The sequence below is a fragment of the Podarcis raffonei genome, chromosome 3 (assembly GCF_027172205.1).
Source record: "Podarcis raffonei isolate rPodRaf1 chromosome 3, rPodRaf1.pri, whole genome shotgun sequence".
Taxonomy (NCBI): Eukaryota; Metazoa; Chordata; class Lepidosauria; order Squamata; family Lacertidae; genus Podarcis; species Podarcis raffonei.
Genome location: NC_070604.1, coordinates 99,098,734 through 99,121,233, shown reverse-complemented (window position 1 = coordinate 99,121,233; position 22,500 = coordinate 99,098,734). Strand labels below are relative to the sequence as shown.

Genomic DNA, 22,500 nt, shown 5'->3' with positions numbered 1-22,500 from the left:
GGCAAAAGAAATGAATGTACATAAGTCTCTGGTGTAGTTCTAAATGAGCCTTTGTACAGAGAACACAAGGTGGGATTCAACTGAGTCCCATCAGCGGTAGCCTTGTGCAAGGACCGTCTGCTTGTGCAATGCATTTCCCCCTCCCCCATGTGCCACCCCCTCCCCGAATTGTGGACCCCCAGAACTGTGTGGAGAAGGGAGGATCATTCCATATGGCAAACTGAAATTCTTGTGGTGACAAAACGAGAGAGGCTACTCCTACATTATATGAACCTTAGTTTCACTTTCACTTCATTGGCTAATCTCTCTCTCAGTTTGGCATGGGATACATACACATGGAAAGCTGTGTTCTGTGGGGGGTTTTTACCTCCAAGCCACTGACATGCAATTAAACCGATTTGCTCCCTCTTGACTGCCCCCTTCAGGTCTGTCCCTGCCTTCACCCAAAGCAGATTTGGATTCTCTCTTCTTGTTCCATCTGCTTTTGAGCTCAGGATTTGTCCTTTGTTGCATCACAATTTGATTTCTGTGGACTTCAAATAGCAAAACAATAAAATACAAGGTATAAGAAATGTAAGGGAGGGGTATTCTGAGGTTGAGGAACTGCTAAATCCAAAGACCTGCTGGGCTGCCACTGGTCGGTCAGGTGGCAGTATATTGGGGCGGGATATTCTTTCCTGACTATTCTCCCCACCACCAAAATAATAAAGCCCAGCAGTGTTTATAAATATGCACGGATTTTCTATTAGGAATTTCTCATGATGGTGGGCAACTGAGATAGTCAACAATGCTTCTCTAGGCATTTCTCTGGCTAGGTTCTGCTCATGTTGTTGTAGAAACAATGAAGGCAAGATGTTAGTCTAATATTGACTAGCTTTTCAGTGTGCAGTTTTGCTTCTGCAGCCGCACAACTCTCATTACTATCACATAGCATTGTGCCCTTTGTGCCCTGTTCTCATGTAGGCAAGACAAGGAGTCTGAAAGTTGGAGGGCCCTGCCTGTCTAATGGACCAACAAGAATAGTTTGAAAAGGTCAGTGTAGGAGACAGATGTAATTTTACTGAAAAATCTTCAGAACACAAATACATTTTAGTCCAATAGGAAAGCTTGATAAAATTCCAGTGCTTCTGTTTTGCGGAGAGAGCCCCTTTCAATGTTAACTTCAGTGAAAGCCAATCTAGTCTATTTATCCTCCTGAAGCAACTGCAAGTTGAATGTGGGTTAGAGACAGGCACTGTGGAGTTCATACTCCTTCAGGAGGGAATGCCAACGGCTGAAACTGCTATTAATACCATATAGTCAGCCACTGTTGACCATACTAATTTCCATCATTTGGGTGTGAGTTAGTTAAGACATTAACACTGATCCAATACACAACTAGTGCCCAGAATTTTACTAGTAATATACTTTCATCCTTTGAGGTGTGCCTCTCTGCTAGAGCAATGCTTGGGAGATTTCTCTGCCTTAAGATTCAATCACATAATCGTTCCTCTAGCACAGTACCACCCACTGACTGACAGCATATCTTAAACCAGAAGTGCTGTAGGCCCTGAAAGCTGGAGTCTTTTCCCCTGAGATATTAACTAAAGACCCAAGAGACAAAAACTGTGCCTTGGGCGTGCAACATGACTTACTAATCTTAACTCTGAGGCAGACATCCCATTTTAACATAGGCAGAAATGTGTTTAAAAGAGGCCAGTTCTGTTTCCCTGCAAACTAAGGGACCTGTCAGTCTATCCTTCTTGTGACTTCTGTTAAAATAGGGTTAAATATAGTTTTGGGAATCTTCCTAGAAGTTCAGAGCTTAGTCAAAGGAGCTCAGGTTTCTAGAAAAGAGCATGGATTTAGAAGGAGCTTCTTATACAGTTTTCTGAAACTTCCAAGTGTCCAGTGTATTGTACTCCAGTTAAGCAAGTCCTCCTCCTGCCATTGCAGCTTTTCTGTCCAGGGTACCTGAAGGCTAGTTTAGTCTCAGGCCACCCGTGTTCCCCAGTGTAACAGAAAACTCAGTAGCGCTCAGCCCTCAGCTTATGTGGTTCAAGGCTTGAGTTCTTCTCTGAAGGTGCCTCTTCCGGATTTTTATCATCCACTTCACACTGAGTTTGGCAAAATCGGCTGCTTTGAACAAAGCCAAGAAAATGCCGCATAGAATTGCAATCATGTTCCAAGCATTTGCAGTGACAATCTATTGAAAGAGAAAGAAAAACTATGGTTGAGAAAGAGATAAGTTTACAATGAGGGTTTTCTTCCTCATAGCTATATTTTTTTGACCTTCATTGCAGGTTTTTTAACAAATATTTTGATTTGTAGTTACTGTAAGTGAAGGCTCTTCATAGCTTCAGCCTCCCCCACCACATCCCAGCCACCCGAGGGAGAAAAGTTGCACTCACTCAACACCCTTTTCCTCCATGCACAATCCTCCATGTCCAGGGGCTAGGAATAAATTGCCCTCTTGGGAATGTAACAGTCCCGCTGATCAGATCAGATCAAAGACCTATCTGATCCAGCATCCAGTTGCCACTGTGTTTCGTAGCCCTCTCTTGTTCTTGTTCCCCAGTAACTGGTATTCAGAGCCACACTGCCTCTTAATACTGGAGGCAAAACAGAGAGAGCTGTTTCTCTGAAGAACATTTTCCAGTCTTTCCAAGCCTGCTGTCTGATGTCCCTTCACCATCAATGACTGAAGCAGGAACCTACATACAGGTCTAGTTTGCACATCAAGCTAAGCCAAAGCCAAGTGTGGGCGCTTTTGGAGATGAAACAGAGCCTACTTCCTTCCTCCCGTGTGTTGATGGAACACACAAAGGGGGTCATGGAGTTGTGTGGGCCAATCCAACTCCCAGTGCCAATGATGGTCATTCTTCTCCCATGGCATGTGCAGAAGATCTGTATGCTTACCACTGCTGTATGCAATTAGATATCTGCTCATTCACATTTGGGAGGGGCTGCTAACTGGTCTAGGGGCCCCTGCTTGTGTGGAGAACTTCTACACACACACATGGGCACATCTGTATTTATTTATACCCCATGCAAGGAGTTCAAGGTGGCACATTTCCTTCCATATTAAAAACAGTGATGACATTACTTGCACATACATAACATTTAGCGTCAAGGACAAGTTATCCTAACCTTGTTTTGGAATGTGCAGGTAGCAGTGAGTAGTGAGCATTCACATTTTGCCTCAAAATGCAATCCTCTTCCATGATGGATTATCATACTTTTTAAGCTGAGAGTCACCAAGCTAGGATAGAGCATGATGCTCTTAATCTCAAGGTCATGCGTTTGAGCCCCCCCCTTGGGAAAAAGATCCCTGTAGGACGACCCTTGCGGTCCCTTCCAACTCTACAATTCTATGAACAACCCTAAGAGGTAGATTAGGCTGAGAAGCAGTGACTGACCCAAGGTCACGCAGTGAGCTTTCTGGCTCAGTGGGGATCTGAACCCAGGTCCCCCAGGTCCTAGTCTGACACTCTAACCATTACACCATGCTGGCTCTCCCATAGAGCTCCTTCCCATGCCTGTCAAGTTTTGGACAGGAGGGGAGAGGGATGCTGATGGCACACGTTGTCATGGGAACGGGACTAGTCCATACAGTGTCCCAATTCCCACCTTCCCGGTCACATATTCTTTAAACAACCCCAATTAAAGCCATCTACTCAATTTCCAATCGTCGTGGACATTACTGTTTGGCTTTTTAAGAGAAACAAGCCAGAAACCTTGCATCTAGTTTACTCACATCTTGAACTTCCTGAATAAAAGGGTCTTTCCATTCAAATACAACAAAGAAGAGTTGGTCGCCGCTTGCTTTTGCTCTTCGTTCAATGTAGTTCACCACACTGATCTGGCGACAGGGCAAGAGGGGAAAGAGTCTTGCCGTTAGTGTGTCATATAATCCGCTCCAGAATACACATTCCCAGTTTAAAGGGTTAGAAATCCAAAAGCCGAACATCAAGAAGACAAAAGATACCAAACTGATGGGCCATTTTGAGGCTAGACTTCAGTGAACAAAATCACACTCTGAAGTTGCCACTGAAGAACACTGCTGGGTCAGGCTAATGATCCATCTAGCCCAGCATCCTTTTCTCACAATGGCCAACCAGATGATGATGGTGATGGTGATTTATTAAGTTTGTATACCGCCCTTCATCCACAGAGGCCCATGGGAAGCTTGCAAGCAGAACTTGATTGCACCAGAGATCTTCCCCATCTGCCTTTGACAGAGGAGGCAGAACGTAGCCATTATGACTGATAGCCATTGATAGCTTTATCCTCTAGCATCCTCTGCCTCTTGTCATGTACAGTGGTATCTCGGGTTACAGATGCTTCAGGTTACAGACTCTGCTAACCCAGAAATAGTACCTTGGGTTAAGAACTTTGCTTCAGGATGAAAACAGAAATTGTGTGGTGGCGGCACAGCAGCAGCGGGAGGCCCCATTAGCTAAAGTGGTGCTTCAGGTTAAGAACGGACCTCCAGAACGAATTAAGTTCTTAACCCGAGGTACCATTGTACTTTGTAAGAAATTAGGGGTGCTGATTTTATCACGTTCTTCCAAGGGACAAGTAGCTTTTCCCAAACATGCTACAGATTCAAGACAGAAGCATGTGGGGAATTCTAAAAAACAGATTCATTTGGCTCACAAAGGAAACCATTACCTGGCATTCATGGCTGCCTCTTGTAACTATTTACTTTTGGGATTTTGTTTCCCTACCTTTTCTACTCCAATACAGGAGTTTAAGGTGACCCAAGTCTTATAAAAATGATACCTACACCACCCACCATCCCCCCCCCCGGGAAAATGTGTTCAAACCACCGAGTAAAAGAAAACAACAACAGAGCACAAAGGGGAGGGGCATGAAATCAAATGGAACAAAACACAAGGTCTTGAGCTGGTGCCGTAAGACCATCTATGAAAGAGAGATGTGGATCTCCTAAGGACAGAGTGAAGTCCACAACCTGGAGACCAAGGGCAGCCGTCCTCCCCACCCAAGGAGATAACACACTCATGCACACAGTTTGCTGAGAAACAAAAGCCAAACACCAATTATCCCTGAAGATTCTCAAGACTCCTGTCTGCCGTCATGTGCTGCTCCCTGGCTACACTCAGGATGCCTTCGACCGTGGGTGGCAAGAGAGACCCAAGAACTGCTGCATCTGTTTTTTCACGGACGCATTACTTAATGCGAAGACACTGGCGGAAATGCACTGAGCGCAAAGGAGCTGAGGGGTGGCGGGTGGTGAAGGAGAGAGAGGAGTTATGCCCAGTCGCTTTGCCCTGGCTAAACTGGAAGGGTGGGCAGGTGCTTAAGAAGAGAGACTAACCTTCCCTAAAGGCTGAGAATCTCTTTCTGATCTTTGTGAAACATCATAGCCTTCAGCAAGCAGAGGGGAGCAAAGAGGGAACAGTTGCAGGTTGAATTTAAAGAGAAAGAGAGTCAAGACATTTAAACAAGAGTTCTGTGCAACATTTGCTCTTAGTATCTGACAGGTGTGCTTCTTGTGTTCAATACCTGCTTGCTTCCAATCTGCTCTATCTATATTCAACCAATCTGCAATGCAGAGCTCGTGGCTACAGCACTCAGCCTGGCTTTTTGTCCCTCCTTCCATTGCCACTCCCCGTCTCCCTGCTTTGGGTTAACATCCTTCCCGAGGAAAAGTTTTAGGTGAAGCCTGCTTGCTATTTTCTGATCACTTGGTCAGTCCTCATCCTTGCCTGGCTGTGGATTTTGGATTTCTTACAAAAGCACCAGGAATCTCCGGAGCTCACGATCATCCAAAAGGAAAATCTGCTCTCTCAAGTGCTGCCCATGAACTTCTTGACACTCTGGGAAGTGGGAAGTGCACAAGAAGGACAGAGAACGTGCAGGATGAAGAGTCACTAAAGCACAAATGCTGAGCTGCATCCTCTGTCACTCTGATTAGTCTCTGGCACCGTGTCCCTTATGGGAGCAGAAGGAGAACAAGGTGGCACTACATCTTGCAGAAAGTGCTTGCGGAATTGAGAACCTGCATGGTGTGAACACCCCACCCCCAGCAATGAAAGCTGTGTTTTGCTGCCTCCTCACCTCCTGCCTGAATTCAACCGTCTCCCGGCCATCTTCTTCTTTTGTTTTCACCAGAGACATTTTGACCCAGGTTCGGAAACCACTGGAAAACTTCCAGCTGGAGTAGGAACTCTCACAGGCCTTCATAAAGTCTGGCTTGTTTGGACTGCGGTAGAAGGAGGTAGTGTTAGTTTGGGAAACGAAATGAAGCTGACAAGTTCTGTTGTAAGGACTTGTTACCTTGGTGGTGAGGAAATTTAGCAAGCGGTAGTGTTGGCTTTATAGGCCTTGGTTATCGGTTTTGCTACAAGACCCCCTAATTAACGATACAGTGGTACCTCGGGTTACATATGCTTCAGGTTACATATGCTTCAGGTTACAGACTCCACTAATCCAGAAATAGTGCTTCAGGTTAAGAACTTTGCTTCAGGATGAGAACAGAAATCGTGCTCCGGCAGCGCGGCAGCAGCAGGAGGCCCCATTAGCTAAAGTGGTGCTTCAGGTTAAGAACAGTTTCAGGTTGAGTACGGACCTCCGGAATGAATTAAGTACTTAACCCGAGGTACCACTGTACTTAACATTTATTAAGCCCTTTTGTGCGTTGGGGTGCGTATTATCCTTACAATACCCCTTCTAGGTAAAAAAGGTGAAGGACCCCTGGATGGTTAAGTCCAGTCAAAGGTGACTCTGGGGTTGCAGAGCTCATCTTGCTTTTAGGCCGGTGTTTGTCCAGAGACAGCTTTCCGGGTCATGTGGCCAGCATGGCTAAACTGCTTCTGGCACAATGGAACACTGTAATGGAAACCAGAGTGCACGGAAACGGTATTTACCTTCCCGCTTGTGCCGGTATGCTTTTGAACTGCTAGGTTGACAAGAGCTGGGACAGAGCAACGGGAGCTCAGCCCTTCATGAGGATTTGAACCACTGACCTTCTGATCAGCAAGCCCAAGAGGCTCAGTGGTTTAGACCACAGCGCCACCTGCATCCCCAACAGCCCTCCTAAGGTAGGGCAGTGCTATTATCCCAATACTGCAGATGTGGGAATGAGAAACTGAGTCTGCCTAAGGCGGTGAGTTCACGCAGAAGGCAGATCTGGATATGTCATGACTTGTAGCTTAGTCTTTTAGCTAACACGCTCTTTGAGTCTTGAATTCACTTAAGTGGAATTCTACAGTGACGACGTTCTTGTCAGATAAAAGTGAAAAGGCACATTTTGAAGGCTTGTCTCTAGCAGCTGTGAGATGTGATTTTACAATGAGAATGCCTTGAAACACGTGCAGAGTGGCCTAAAGCACCTGAAATTTGGAAGCGCATGGGTACAAAACATGAAAAAGATGGAGATGTTGGGCTCTCCTTCACTGGAGGTACTATAGCAGAGGCTGGACAACCATCTGTCAGGGATGCTGCACTGAGCAGAGGGTTGTCCCAGATGACCTTCAGCATCCCTCCCCTCTACCAATGAGGCGTGAGTTCCTTCTAGATTCCAGCCCCTGTATGGAAAGTCAACTACAACAGCCTCTGGAAATACATTTGCAGACAAATGTAATGGGCACCAACAGCAGGGAGATGAGAGGTGCGGCATTCAACTCTTCCATGACATCTGAAATCGATTTTCCATTCTGTGCTCTTCCAAGGCATTTAGCCTAACTCGCACGAAGAGCCATTCTGACAGATACATATATATATTTTCCACAGCTCGGTAATAATCCACTGCATAGTCACCGACAGCATAAGGCTCATATTTCATAAATAGCAACGGCAGCAGAGTCCTTGCTGCCTTTGCTGCCACACGAATCTCCTTGGGCTGGATGCTGTAGAAGCTGTAGGGCAGGGGTTGGCAACCTAAGGCCCATGGGCCAGAAGCGGCCCACGGAGGCCATTTAACCGGCCCATGAGCCGCCCCCGAACTGAGCCACCCGCTCGGCGAGTCCCCGCGCACTGCGCTAAACTGGCACAGCGCGGTGCGGGGACTCTCTTCCACGGCTCCAGAAATCGCTTCTGTGCATGCCCAGACACCGGAAATCGCTTCTGCGCAGGCGCAAATTTTGGCATCTGTGCATGCGCAGAAGTGATTTCTGGCACCGCGGCATGCAGACGTGATTTCCGGCGTCGCTCTGCACCGGCCCGGCCCACGGAGGATCTCCGTGGGAGTGATCCCGGCCATGCCTGGTAAGCCTTGCTGACCCCTGCTGTAGGGAGCCCTAGCTATGAGCTGTGGTAACCTCCTCCTTAACAGCACTTTGTGCACAGACCCAGCATCAGCCCCTGCAAAGGCCCCAGGAAGGAACACAATGGCATATCTCTGGTCTGGGCCTGGGGGTTAGGTGGGACACACACACACGGTAAATCTCTTCTCCCAAGGCCTGTAGGAACCTGGAGTCAGCAGTTTTTTAACAGGATGTTTTTTTAAAAGGAAGGAAACTTGATGCACCCCGGGGAATTGCACTGGCAAAGGGGAGTTGCAATATAGCAGGGACCATTACCAGAAGACTATAAATTCAACAGGATTTATTATGCAGCTTATGTGAGAACGAAATCATGCCAGCTGTTTCAGAACAATATTTAACACAGTTTTGTATGAGAGGCAGTGTGGTGCGGTGGTTAGAGGACTGGACTAGGACCTGGGGGACCACTGAAGCTCACTGGATGACCTTGAGCTAGTCACCTTTCTCTCGGCATAAAACCTACCTCACAGGGTTGTTGTGAGGAGAAAGTAGGCAGGAGAAAGGATGCACGGCCACTTTGTGCTCCTTGGAGAAGAGAGACAGGATATAAATGTAATACCGAAATCATTAAACTCTTTCTGCTTCAAGCTGGCATAAGCAGCAATCTAATGATGCAAAGGAAGGAACACATACTTGCAAAGCCCATAAGTTGTTGTGAATCTAAGAGAATTCAGCATCCTGAGGAATCTCCACCTTCATTTAAGAATAAAGCATGTTTCTAGTCCTTATGGCTTGAAAGTGTTGGGAGTCAATATTCAGCGGCCTCCCAAAGGGCAGAAGAATGACCAAAAAATTAGAGCCAGAAGGGAAGTGGCTAGCTGAATCTAGCACTAAAGGAAAGGTCCAACGAAAATTGTGTGCATTCCTTGGAGACTTAATGCATTGTTAATATAGATGAATGCCTGTTCTGGGCCAAAATCATTCATTTTTCCTTTCTTTTCAATCCTGCCGCTACCCCCACTCCCCTCTGAATGCCTTCAGCCTTGTCCCTCACTCTGTCATGAGACTCACTCAAGATGGAGGTGTATGGCCCTAATGTGGATTTTAATTTTTTTCCTTGAGGAGAGGCTTTCAAACCCTTGCAGACAACAGAAGAAGGTTTGTGCTTTAGGGTGTGTAAGGGGCTGGGGGTTGGCACTAAGCAGAAATAAAGAATCGCAGCCAGGAAAGGGCTTTTATTAATATCACTGCTAGATGGTTCCTTTCCTCTCCCACTTAAGTTTCCATGGAAGTTACTGACTCAAGGAGGCTTCCGATGGAAATATAAATGCTTCCCCTGAACTGTCTTGCAGAGCTTCTTTTGCTCCATTACCAGGCTCAGCTGGGCCTCCTAATTATTCAATCTTACCCACTACAGTTTCTGAAGCCTCCACATTCTCCGGCTAATTGTGGGTTACCAAGGCAGCCGAATACGCTGTGTGGGGAACCCAAAAGAGGAAGTGCAGGATTCTCAAGTATGATTCACGCTAAGCTGAATTTACATGGAACACTTCTAAGCAGGCAATTACACAGAATTCACTTAGATGCAGGGCCTCAAAGAGAGACCCTCAAAGTCTAGTTTAAGGCCTGTCTATACGGATCGCGTGCTACTCTGTTGCCTAGAGGCATTAATTTATATTTGCATGCAACCCAGCACAGAGGACAAATCCTGCTTGACTTCAGCCAGGCATGGCCAAACTTGGACCTCCTGCTGTTTTGGGACTACAACTCCCATCATCCCTAGCTAACAGGACCAGTGGTCAGGGATGGTGGGAATTGTAGTCCCAAAACAGCTGGAGGGCCAAGTTTGGCCATGCCTGACTTAAACCCTGTACAGACATGAGGAGGGGTCAGCAGGGACAAGCATGCTTGCTCCATCCTGTTCACTGCCTTCCATCTGAATGGACAGCAGTCTTCAGAAGCAGAGAGCCTCTGGTATTCATGAGGCAAGTGGAAGAAACTGATTGCTCACCTGTGGATCACTTAAGTCTTAACTACTGGACTCCATCCTCTTCCTACTTGGTTGCTTAAAGACTTACCTGTGCACTGTATACCCAGCCAGAGTTGTTCCTTTTGTTTCCTTCCCTCTCCCTTTTACTCAATAAATCCTAGCTCTTGTTTTTAATCTATTCTGTAAAGTTGCCCATTGGTTTCTTCCCTTCTTTCGTTCAGGAAATGTAGGGGGTTGGTGGTCTTTAGGTACCACAGGGGACCCCCCTGAAATTCATCCCATGACTGTGTGAAGCCAGCTCCCATAGTTCCTTCCAAAGCAAGCAGTGGATGGGATGAGTCACTGAGAGGGAACACGGGCTCACACACGTTTCTCTCTGCTTTTCTCCACTCACGTGAGGTAGGTTAGGCTGAGGGGCAGAAATTGGCCTAATGTTACCCGGTGAAGTTCATGGGCAAATGGGGATCTGAACCTGGGATGCCTTAGTCCAACACTCAAACCACACTGCTCTTTACTGAACAGAAATTATGAGGAGAGCAGCTATACCTTTCGAGGAATTCCTGGAATGAAGAAAAGAGAAGGTAGTCTATTGCGCTGAAATCCTGGTCCGTTTCATTGAGGTAGAACTGCATGAACACCAGTTCCTGCTGCTTCACATCACGAGGTCCTTCGACAATCACCGCAAATTTCTACGAGCAGAAAGATCAGTCAGAGGAGACACGTGGGAAGAGGAGTAAGATGAACAAAAGGGAACATTTGCATCCTGTGTCAATATGAGTATCTCTGGATTGATCAGGATATTTTCAGGGATGATGGGAGTTGGAGTCCCATCTTCTGGAGGGCACTGAGTAAGCCACTCCATCCTCCAACCTCACTTTTCTATGTTAGCTACAGGAGTAGTAGTAATAATAATAATAATAATAAATTTTATTTATACCCTGCCCGCCCCAGCCAAGACCGGGCTCAGGGCGGCTAACACCAAATATAAAAACAATTGATTGAAATACAGCTTAAAAAACAAGATTAAAATACAACATAAAAACATTAAAATGCAGCCTCATTTCAGTGGAAACTCAAATCTTAATAAAAAATACTTCAAAACAAAACCTAAATGAAACATCAACACCTCCACCACGACCCCGCTGCCTCTTGACTAGATGACAACAGAACTAACCCTTAAGTTACAAAGTGAAGGATCCCTGCAGTGGATCACTTCCAATACATGTGCTATCGTTTTCTGTTAAATACCATGCATAAAGAAGTCGCTCCCAAGACCTGCCCCAACATCAGAAAGGGCTCCTCTATAATTAACAGGCACTTGCTTAGGTCTTCAAGCAGAGACTGGACACAGCCATCTGCTGGGGATGCCATAGCTCTGGACTGCCTACATCAAGGAGGAGTTTGGAATAGGTGGCCTACAAAGCTCCCTCCAACTCTGCGAACCACAACTCCCATCAGCCCCAGCCAGCAAGACCAATGGCCAGGGTTGATGGGAGTTAAGGCCCAATGACATCTGGAGGACCACAGATGGTCCCCATCCCTTCTCTAGCAGCAGCTATGGCGACAGTTGTCTCAAACAGAATCATAGAGTTGGAAGGGACCCCAAGGGTGATCTAGTCCAACCAACTGCAATGCAGGAATCTCAGCTAAAGCATAAATTGGAGCCAGTCAGTTTCCCCGCTCTGTTATGCAGTGGCACTCCAAGATAAGTGACGTTGTCTGATGGTGGGATTGCAACCACTCAAGGGTTTCCCAACTGACTTGAGTCCTTCCTCTGAATGATTACCTTTGTTCCATTAGCAAAAGGATCTGTGTAGTTGATTCTCCGAGTAGTGCATTCAATTTCTCCTGGCTGGCCAGGGTTTACCAGAGGTGGGATGTAATTGTGTAAGTGGTGCTTGCAGGTCAGCAGCTCAGCCTTGCCTGGGTAGAGGGCAATACCTGTTTGGAAGAGCAACGTTACATTTCTAACGGACGGGAACCATTACAGACACAGCATTGCTTACACATCACACAGAATGTGGTGTGAGAGTGAGTCAGGATAGGTAGAATGTTGGGCCAGACTGACCACAAAAGCCACAAATTTTGGAAGCAGCCTTATAGCGCATTGGCAGAAAGTCTGAAGTTTGCATGCAGACAAAGTTCAATCCCTAGCTTCTTCAGACAAAGGATCATAGGGATGAGAAAAATCTCTCCCCGGCATCCAGAGTACCCCAACAGTTGAAAGAAAATTAAATCTAGGCTGAGATTCTTCCCCTCCTTCTACACTTTTGCAGGACCATGCATCTCCCTGTCCTCAGCACCCTCAACAGCATTCGTGCGACAGAATGCCCCATGGCAACAACACTGTGTCGTGACTTGGTGTCATTCCCAAAGGCCTCCTGGGGGTAGGAGAAGATGGCTGACGGCACCATCCACTAAGACTGAAGTCTGCATAGCCGCAACTTGCGTTCCGTTAGTTGGTCATGTTAGAAATTGTTGGGGGAAAGGGGACTGGCTTTTACAGAGGGAGAAAAAGACCCAAAACATCCGGAGTTAACTTGTGGGCATCAATAGCTTCCACAAGCAACCCCCCTGATTTTGTTGGCTGCTGAGAAAAGGATGCCACAGCACCACCTTCTGGAAACCGACAGGTGAGAAAGGAAATGCCATAAAACAGTTTCTTCCACACACATGCACACACATTCCTATTCCATGCAGGCAACTCAGAGAGACATTGTGGCCAAGGGGATCAAAAGCCACTGAAATCAGTATGTCAGTTCCCACAGTCTTTCTCCTGATACACATCATCCACCAGGGCAATCAAGGCAGCACTGATATGAATTTAGACAATTTAGTTCAACCCCAAACTCCTGAAGTTGATAAGTCACTGGTTGCTTGATGGCCTTAGCTAAAGGCCAAAACAGGTATTGAACTGCCTGGCACAGGAAGCTCAGTGGAAGATCTCTCATGCGACAGTCTTGAAACTGCTTCTCTTAAAACATATGGACCCACTCCTCCCCTCAGTGATTTGTGAACCATTAGCACTAACCAACTTAAGAGCCTCCCTCCGCAAACCTTCACCCTGATCCAGCAGGATTCTTCTTAGATGCTTAGGAGAATGAAGCATTACAAGAAACATTTGCCACCCAAATTCATGGAGGGAAAGTCTGTCCATGGCTACCCAAAGGCACAGCTCCACGCCCAGTTCTTCCTCTTCTCTGCAATGCTTATTGCAATCTACCATGCATCTGGTCCTCATTGCACACTCCCATCCTCACAAGAAGCCGCAATGATGGCAAGGACAGCACACAGTGCCATGATGTCAGGCCATGGGGAAAGTTGCGCTGGAAATGAACTGCTGACTCAAACCATGGACAGCCACTGCTGGCAAGAGTAGATCTTAGTGAGCTAGACGGACCAAGATTGTAACTCAGTGAAAAAGCAGCTTCTAATCTCCTACTAAGTATTAACAGGGCAAGAAGTGGGGAACCCTGCATGGGGCTGCTGTTTCTAAGGTAGTCCGGAATCTTGTGCAACACTTAAGAGCTCTGAATAAAAGGGGATGTTTTCACAGAATAGGTAAAACCCAGCTTATTGTTGTGGCTTCAACAAGTGGTACCTGCAACCTCCAACATCTGCAGAGCCACAAAATGAGTGTTCCTTGTGTTCCTCAGAAGCAGCTTCTGCTGGCTTAACTGCATAAGGCTTAAGAAATCTACAAAGGCAGCCTAGGTCCCACAACCCAACAATGCGCAAGCCTGAGAGCTAGTAAGCAAAAGGGCAGCCAGCTGCAGATTTGTGGAAGCCTGAAATGCAACTTCAAACCCTGCCAGATTACCCCGGAAAACTCATCGTTCAGTTTCCAATCTTACCAGGTGCGTCGTAAGAGGGCACCTCCTTGTAAGAGACCGACATCACGGGGTGCTTGAGTTTATCCCTGAAGTCGGCAATGGTTTGGTAGACCAGGAAGACAGCTACAGCCATGAGCAGCAGGTATATGAAGAGGAGAATGACCGAGAAGACGTTTTTCAGGCAGGACTTGCTGAAACGCACTGAAGGGCTGTTGCTGTCTAGGACTGGAGAAAACATTAATCTGAGACTTTTAACATATGGAACATATGGTGTCAGAATTTAAATATGCCTCATGTTAAGGAGGAAAGAACCAAAGACTGATTTCTCCCCATGTAAGGAGAGGAGGCTGCAGAGGGACCTGCTGGTGGCAAGCGATGGTTGGTCAATGGAGGCAACGATGGCTGCTTGACGAAGGCAAGTGTTGGCTGCCTCATGGAGGTGCTTCACTTTTTCATAATACAGTCATACTGTGGAAGTCGACCGGAATCCGTTCCGGAAGTCCATTCGACTTCCAAAACGTTCAGAAACCAAGGCACGACTTCCAATTGGCTGCAGGAAGCTCCTGCAGCCAATCGGAAGCTGCAGAAGACGTTTGGGTTCCAAAAGAACGTTCGCAAACCGGAACACTCACTTCCAGGTTTGCGGCATTCAGGAGCCAAAACATTCGACTTGCAAGGCGTTCGACTTCCGAGGTACAACTGTACCAGGCACTGCTGCTCTCAGCACATGTTCTATCACAGAGAACTCCCTTCAAGAGAGGCTTTCCTGTTGCAGAAAATGCCCCTACCCTGCGACATGCATCACTGCAATATCTCTTGTCAACATGAAAACAATACGCACTGGGACCCCAAGATTCTCATACAAGCATATGTAATATCCAGTTACACAAGAACAGTAGGTCTCACTTGGAAGGATAGTTGAGCTGGCATCATCAAGATCCTCTTTGTCTACTTGTTCCTCTGCGGGTTCCAAGTTTGCATCTGCGTGCTCCACATCTTCACTCAGCTGCAAATATAAAATACGGAAACAATCAGATCTGTGTAGTGGGTACAGCCCTGAGCTTCTACAGCGGCTCAAATCCCATGCCAAGTTCTACCCTGAAGATGTATCTGAGGAGCTGATCCAGGACATCGCAAAGAAGCTGTTCTTCCTGCAGGTGAAATTCAACTCAGCGGGCTACACTCGCTCATGCTACAGCCTCCCTGCTGCATCTGCTCTGCACAGTGTTAATCACACAGCCCTGCCCACCTGTGAAATTTGGCCCAGCGGGGGTCAGGGGAATCATTATCGGTACTGCCAGCCAGAAAGAGGTTTGCCAACCCGGCTCTAAATTGCCTCTCCATGAATGCTCATGGCTGCTAATGGACTGGGAAGCATGAATGAGCACTCCCTCCAATAGTAACCTAAGGCGGTGAATGAGAAAAGAAATTGAGCCAAAATGGAGCCACTGAGAAACCGAGAGCGAGCTCTCAGCAATGCTAGGGGAACCCCCTGAATTTTCAGAGGTACAAATTAAAACGAAAAGGTGGAGGCAAAAGACCAATAGCTTAATGAGTACTGAACATGTTTAGTAGTCATAGAATACTGAGTACGGGGGCGGGGGAACACTTCTGGCAAATCATAGTGTCCGAGTATGTGTTTGTGCATGCGCCTGTAAAAGAGTGGAAGGAACGTAGGAAACTGCCTTACATCAAGTCAGACCATTAGTGCATATAGCTCACTACTGTTTGCATTGACTGGAAGCTGCTCTCTCAAATGACTGCCTAGAACCCTGAACAAGAGCACTCCTGTTGAAGAGGACAAACCGGAACATTTCTTGCAGATCCAACCTGTGGCTTCTAAGGCTGGATCTAGAGGCTGCTATATAAAGCTGAGAAGCGGTGATGTTGGTTTTTTTTAAAAAAAGAACAAGCCAATTTCTGGTGCTCACTGTTGCGGAAGAAAATGAGAAAATGGAGTAGGAAGTTTCTGATAAATTTTAAAACGGCATTGGTTACTTCTTCAGTTTGGGCTGAAAAGTATTCAATGGAGCATCTACACCAGGGATCCCCAAACTAAGGCCCACGGGCTGGATAAGGCCCAAGGAACTCGTTTATCTGGCCCGCGGAGACCCCCACCGCCCACTCTTACTGGCACTGTGCTGCACGGCTGCCCACTTCCGGGTCGGAGGAGAACCGGAAATAGCTTGTGTGCATGTGCAAGCGTTATTTCTGGTGCACATCTGGGTTGGAGGAGGCCTGTGCACATGCGCACAAGTTATTTCCGGTGCTCCTCCGACCCGAAAGTGCGCTGGAAATGTATGTGCATGGGCCTCCTCCGCCCTCTGGCCCGCCGCGCAATCGTCACTGGAGACACCAGCCCAAGATGCGGTAAGTTTGCTGACCCCTGATCTACACCTCTCCCAGACTCTCCATTCTAATGTGCCTTCTATCTTGCATTCACAACCAAAAAGACTGGATTTATCCCTCTGTATGCAAATCCCGAAATTGCTGGCGGAGGGATTTCCCAGGCATGTAAGGAAGCATCTGACTGCTTCCAGCATGTGTGTGAATGCAGCACAAACACCTTTCCTCCCATCACCACCAAAAGGAACAGCAACCTAATCCTCAGGCCACTGTTATGTTATCCTTTGGCTCAGCGGACCAGAACAACAGGCAACTGAACACCTTTCAAAGCATCAAAACAGACCAGATGCTTTCTTGAGCCGTCACTCAAAGCGCAAGGCCCAAACTGCCAGGACATTTTTGTCAATGTCACAGGCTTGTCACATCCGATAGACATGATCCCTGCAGGCCGCGCAGCATCTAATCCCATAACTGAAAGGAAAATAACTGAAGGCAAAGCACAAAGGATTCTGCTTCCTTTTGTTCCTTCCCTCTATCTACAATTTTCTTTTTGTCTCCTGGCGTTCCGAAGCAACCTTGCAGATCGCAGCTGGCAAGTTTCACTTCTTCCCTTTCCCAAACAAAATTGGTTGTTGTTTTTATTTATTTATTTAAGTCATTGTTTTTGGAAATGAAAACATAGAAGAAGGAGGAGGAGGAGTTTGGACTTGATATCCCGCCTTTCACTCCCTTTAAGGAGTCTCAAAGCGGCTAACATTCTCCTTTCCCTTCCTCCCCCACAACAAACACTCTGTGAGGTGAGTGGGGCTGAGAGACTTCAGAGGAGTGTGACTGGCCCAAGGTCACCCAGCAGCTGCATGTGGAGGAGCAGGGAAGCAAACCCGATTCACCAGATTACAAGTCCACCACTCTTAACCACTACACCACACTGGCTCTCAGTTCAGTTCAGTTGACTACCACAGCCCCAGAAATATAACTGGGCACCAACCAAACCCTCAACCCGAGAAAGGTTCACTCGTCCAGTTAGAGGTGGGGTCAAGGCTTTTCAGAAGCCCCTGAAGCCTCTGTCAAGATCTGCCTCTATCAAAGGGGGAAACCCACAGAGTGGGTCAGCTCCCATCATCCCCAGCCAACATGGCCAATGGTCAGGAAACAGCAGGAGTTGTAGGCCAGCAGCATCTTGGGGACACCACAGAATAATAGAATTGTAGAGTCGGAAGGGAACCTGAGCATAATCTAGTCCAACACCCACCCTCGCCTGCACTGCAGGAATATGCAGCTGCCTGCAACCTTGGTGTTATCAGCAGCACGCGCTAACCAACTGAGCTACCCAGGCACCATGCTGGCTAAATCTACTGTATTCTTTAAACAGATAAGGCTATTATTACAAGACCTCAACACCCCTGCAAGCGGATAAATGGCACTCAAAACTAAAGCAAGCAACAGTGAAGTTATCAGCTCTTCTTGGGAAAAACCCAAAGGTTTGCAGAAGTACAAACAAAAAGGTTGGGGAATAAAGGAGTGAAGCCAAAAGTAGCCCAATGAGAACTGAGCATGCTCAGTGGCCGCAGAATGCTAACTGGTGGGGATTGAATGGAAAACAGAAGAGGAGGAATGGAATGCTTAGCTGACTAAAGCCCTAACTAGAAGCTCTCCACGCTGCAACACTTTGTTGCAGGTCCCATTAGTAAAGACATAGCACTGTAAGTCTCTCATGCTTCCCACACCCTTGAGAAGACAATGCATGCAACAGGCTTCGTGGCTGTTACGTGTGTACATGAGTGCATGGCTGCAGTCCACAATGAATACAGATCACCCTGGCACAGAAGCCTTGGCACACTGTTAGGAGCAGGTGAGCTACAGCAATCAGGTGGCTTTCAGGTGTGTCCTATTTCAGTATTTACTCAGATGTCAGACAAGGCGGCGACAGCAGGGGAAGCTATGATCTACAAGCCACTTAAGCTATTTATTCACATTGGCTTCAATGGGGTGAAGTCTAAAATCCCAGGGAATGGATGATTCACACATGCAAGTACATTGGAACTGGAGAACTTTCCATGTGGCCCTTGGGACTCTCCTTAGCCTGAGCCCCTTCTCGTCAAGACATACCAGCTCAAGAGTCCTGCTCCACGCCCTCTTGGAGCGCTTTGGCGCAGCTGAAATGTAACCTACTGTACAAAGATAAGTCACATCTGTTGTTCCACTTTTGCCCACCACTAGCATATCTGTTAGGGGTCTGTTTTGTCTGTTAAGGGTGTGGAGCTACAATATCGAGAGTTCGCTGGGAAGCATTGATGGTTAACCCCCCAACCCCTGAGAATTATAGCTCTGAGTGGGGAATAGGTGTCTCCTGCCAACTCTCATCAGTCGTCACCCTTAACAAAATTAAAATTCCCAGAAGAGGCCAAAGACCGAACAGAATGTTTAGGGAAGCAGGGAAATCTTTTATACATTAGTTAGTTCTTCAACACATATTAACCTCCTTCAGGGAACTTTTGGGGGTTTTTTATTTCATTTCTTTCAAAGTCCATTTAAAGAGCAAAATGGCAACCACACTAACACTTGAGGTCACTTAACCCGGAAGGTTTAAAATCACAAAAGCAGCTGAACATGTGATTGTAAGGACGTTTCAAAAGATTTTGAAAAAATGAATAAAACCTGTAGTCTCCAAAATAGAGGAGCACCTTGAGAATATATTAGAATGGCAGGGAGCCTCAGGCCTGGGAGCCAAAAGTGCCCCCTAAACCTCTCTACTTGGCCCTCGGGATTCTTATCAGAATCCCAGGCCACAAACCCTGGCTGGCTGGAATCCTGGACAGAAGCATTCCCATGTTACAACATTTTGTTGCAGTCCCCATTTATAAAGGATATTACCGTTAGTCATCTGTACTACCTAATTCAAGGGCAGAAACCAGTGGCCCTCAATATGTCATGGGACTACATCTGCAATCATATCCGACCATTGGCTATACTGGCTGTGGCTGATGACTGCCTAACACCATATTGGAGGACCTCAGGTCGCTTGGCACTGAACAAATACAAGAATTATTATTCGTCTGCATTAGTGAATGCAAAAACTGGAGTCTTGTATCACCTTAAAAAGCAACACATTTTATCTCTGGCATTACTTAGCCCATGGGTAGGCAAACTAAGGCCTGGGGGCCGGATCCAGCCCTATCACCTTCTAAATCCAGCCCGCGGATGGTCTGGGAATCAGCGTGTTTTTACATGAGTAGAATGTGTCCTTTTATTTAAAATGCATCTCTGGGTTATTTGTGGGGCCTGCCTGGTGTTTTTACATGAGTTGAATGTGTCCTTTTATTTAAAATGTATCTCTGGGTTATTTGTGGGGCATAGGAATTCGTTCATTGTTATTTTTCAAAATATAGTCCGGCCCCCCACAAGTTCTGAGGGACAGTGGACCAGCCCCCTGGTGAAAAAGTTTGCTGACTTAGCCCATATAAACTTCTGTCACAGTAAATACTTCTAGGTGGGTGTTTATTGTGCCCCCCCCCCAATCCACACATCAAAATGCCAGCCCACATTCCTGCCCCCCCCCCCAATTTCACTTGGATTTCTGGGAAGAATCTATTAAATTATGACTCTTGTATAACATCAAGCTCCTGTCTTGAAGCATCAATCTTTACTTGATTTCACTATGACAACCCCTGTGGAATCTGTGAATTTGGAAGAGAACCTGGGAATGGTACTATTATTGTTAATAGTATTATTATTATTATTATTATTATTATTATTATTATTGGCTGCATCACATAATGCTAATGTCCTCCCCCCCCCCAAAGTAAGGCATGCTATAATTGCATTTGAATGAGCTGAGCTCTCTCAACATCTGCAGTTTTGAAGGGGAAGCAAAGGCAACTGCCATGAGCCCAGAGTTACAGTTGTACCAGCTGGTACATTGATATGCAAAGCAGGCGAAACCTTCAAGGCCTGGCAGCAGGACAGCGGAGGAGTTTCACTGCATGGCTAAGACCAGTTTGATAGGACCATAACAGAGCACATTCAAACAGATAACCAATTTTCTGGATTTGCTTTAAATGCTTTTTAAAAAGTGAGATCTGGGAGGGTTTGTTTACACCAACAGCCATCACCACCCCCTTCCCTTTCCTTCCAGATTAACTGCATGAACACAAGAGATCTGGGCTCCAGAAGAAAAGAAAAATGATTAAATGATTCAAGGGCAGAACTTGTGAGAGAGTCTGCAGGATATCCTTTTGTTAGAGAGAGAGAGAAAAGTTTGCTCAGGGGAATAAAAACAGGCCATTGTTGACACTACAAAATGGACTTAACTTGGTGGTCCGGCTATCTTTCTCTGTGGCATTAAACAGAATTCTGAGAATCAGAATTAACGGAGGGCGGTTATACATTGAAATATAAGAATAAAGGCTGGAGTTGATGTAGAGACCCTGCTAGGTTGCAAACTGGGAAGAGAATTAAGGCAAGAGTCCTGTCAACACTACTAAAAATAATAAAAAATTATTATTAAGCCCCACTGAACTCAGCGGGCATTACATTTGAGCATATAATAAAATCACTTCCAACAACAATTAAGAGCTCATTATTACCAACTGCCTTCTAGGATAGCACTCAGCTCATCAGGAAGATTATTATACTATTATTACTGTCATTATGAATCAATTGCTAGAGTCCTGAAGTTTTAAGCAGAGCTCCCACTTCTGATTCTTGCCATCTGGACTAGAAAGTCAGCAAAGTGCTGTGGGCAGGGGGGGGAGCGGGGATGAGGAAATACTGTGCACAGCAAAGAAAACGCTTTTTCTGCAGTGCCTTCGCTGGCAAACAAGAAACTTGTGCCTGGGTTTTGTGCAGAATCGCGTGTTTGTTTCCTACTCAGAACAGGAGGCTAGTCTCACTGAGCTCAACGTAAGTGCACGATTGTGCATGCTTCACTCAGAAGCAAGTCTCACTGAGTTCAATTAGTCTTACTCCTGACTTCTGGGAACCGACAGCAGTTTTCGTCTATAAACTGCTGCTTGCACAGAGCAATCCCATGCACAGAGAAGTAAACCCTTCTTTCCTCAATGGGATACATTATACTGAATACATGCACAGAGGATGGCAGCCTGTAGTAGTTTTGCAGCCCTATTGCAAGCGGAGTGGCAAGCTCTACTGCAGTGGTAAAGCGCCCGCCTTACACGCAGAAGGGCTCAGGTTCAAATCCCGGCATCTCCGGGTGCAGAGCTGAGTGCTACTCCTGCCCAGAGCTGCTGCCAATCAGTGTAGGCTATACTGAGCTAGATGGGGCAACGGTCTGACTCGGTATGGTGCAGTTGCCTCTCTACGGAGCGGTAAGCATGCATCGGATGCGGCTGTGTTAAGTCTGCCCATACCCGGGCTGCAAGTTTTCCTGTTTGTTTGCCACAGCAGCAGAAACTGCAAAGGCTCTTTCCGGAGCGCGCAACGCTCAGGTCGGCCAAGAAAGGAAAGCGGCGCGTCGACCGCGCTTCGAGAAGACGAATTCGGAGCAAGATCGCCGCCACTGCTCCGACCCCCGACCCCAATACCTCTTGGTAAGACGACGAAGTCTCTTGTCTGTTCATGGCACCAGCGAAGAGAAAAGGCAGCGGAGAGACTCGATCAACAGGCAGCTGCAAAAGAAGCCGGGATCTGGCGAGGCAGCTGCGGAAGCGACAAGTGGATCAAAGAGCATCGGGCGTATCGGGACACACATTCTCCGGCCGGGAGGCGCACGGCGCAAGCGCGCGAGACCCCACCGTTTCCTCCAGAAAGTTACTTGCGTGCACCCCGTACCTTGGGTCTGCACGGTTTGTTGCTTATACGGGGGGGGGGGGCTGTAGAGAAGGGGATGCTGGGAAATGTAGTTTGTGACCTGGAAGCATTGGGCTGGACTGGGGCTTCTGGGGAAGCGCCCGGTTCGAAATGTGCCGAGCAAGGCGGCAATCTTCCGAGATGCCCGTTGCACGGGGAACTGACTGCGACTTGCATCGTAGACGACGCTGCACCGCGCAATCCTCGTGAGCCCCCCTCCCCCCAAAATCCCGTTTCCCTCTATAGGAGGGCGGATGTGTGCGCGCCATGTAGTTTATTACGAGCTCCCTAAGCTGAGTTATATCTCCGTTAAGAC

General features: G+C 47.0%; 1 protein-coding gene across 2 annotated transcripts; it reads right to left on the bottom strand.

Moving 5' to 3' along the window:
* Positions 1-1,037: 1,037 nt before the first annotated feature.
* On the bottom strand, positions 1,038-22,215 carry PACC1 (proton activated chloride channel 1). Of its 2 annotated transcripts, XM_053383232.1 has the most exons (8): positions 21,920-22,214; positions 14,937-15,036; positions 14,052-14,255; positions 11,984-12,138; positions 10,744-10,886; positions 6,064-6,208; positions 3,737-3,841; positions 1,038-2,185 (listed from the first exon to the last, which is right to left on the bottom strand). In XM_053383232.1, the coding sequence occupies exons 1-8, from the start codon at positions 21,953-21,955 to the stop codon at positions 2,024-2,026; spliced, it is 1,050 nt and encodes a 349-aa protein (XP_053239207.1). In that variant the 5' UTR covers positions 21,956-22,214; the 3' UTR covers positions 1,038-2,023. The 2 variants fall into 2 exon arrangements, with proteins under 2 accessions (XP_053239207.1, XP_053239208.1); XM_053383233.1 differs by lacking the exon at positions 14,052-14,255 and having other exon boundaries at positions 21,920-22,215.
* Positions 22,216-22,500: the final 285 nt, after the last annotated feature.

Excerpts from the sequence above, each read along its gene's own strand:
- PACC1 (XM_053383232.1), bottom strand. The coding sequence starts at position 21,955 with ATGAACAGACAAGAGACTTCGTCGTCTTACCAAGAG. Across the intron at positions 12,139-14,051 it reads GCCCTCTTACGACGCACCTG|GTATTGCCCTCTACCCAGGC; the intron begins GTAAGATTGGAA and ends TCTTCCAAACAG. Across the intron at positions 3,842-6,063 it reads CGGTTGAATTCAGGCAGGAG|ATCAGTGTGGTGAACTACAT; the intron begins GTGAGGAGGCAG and ends CCCTGTCGCCAG.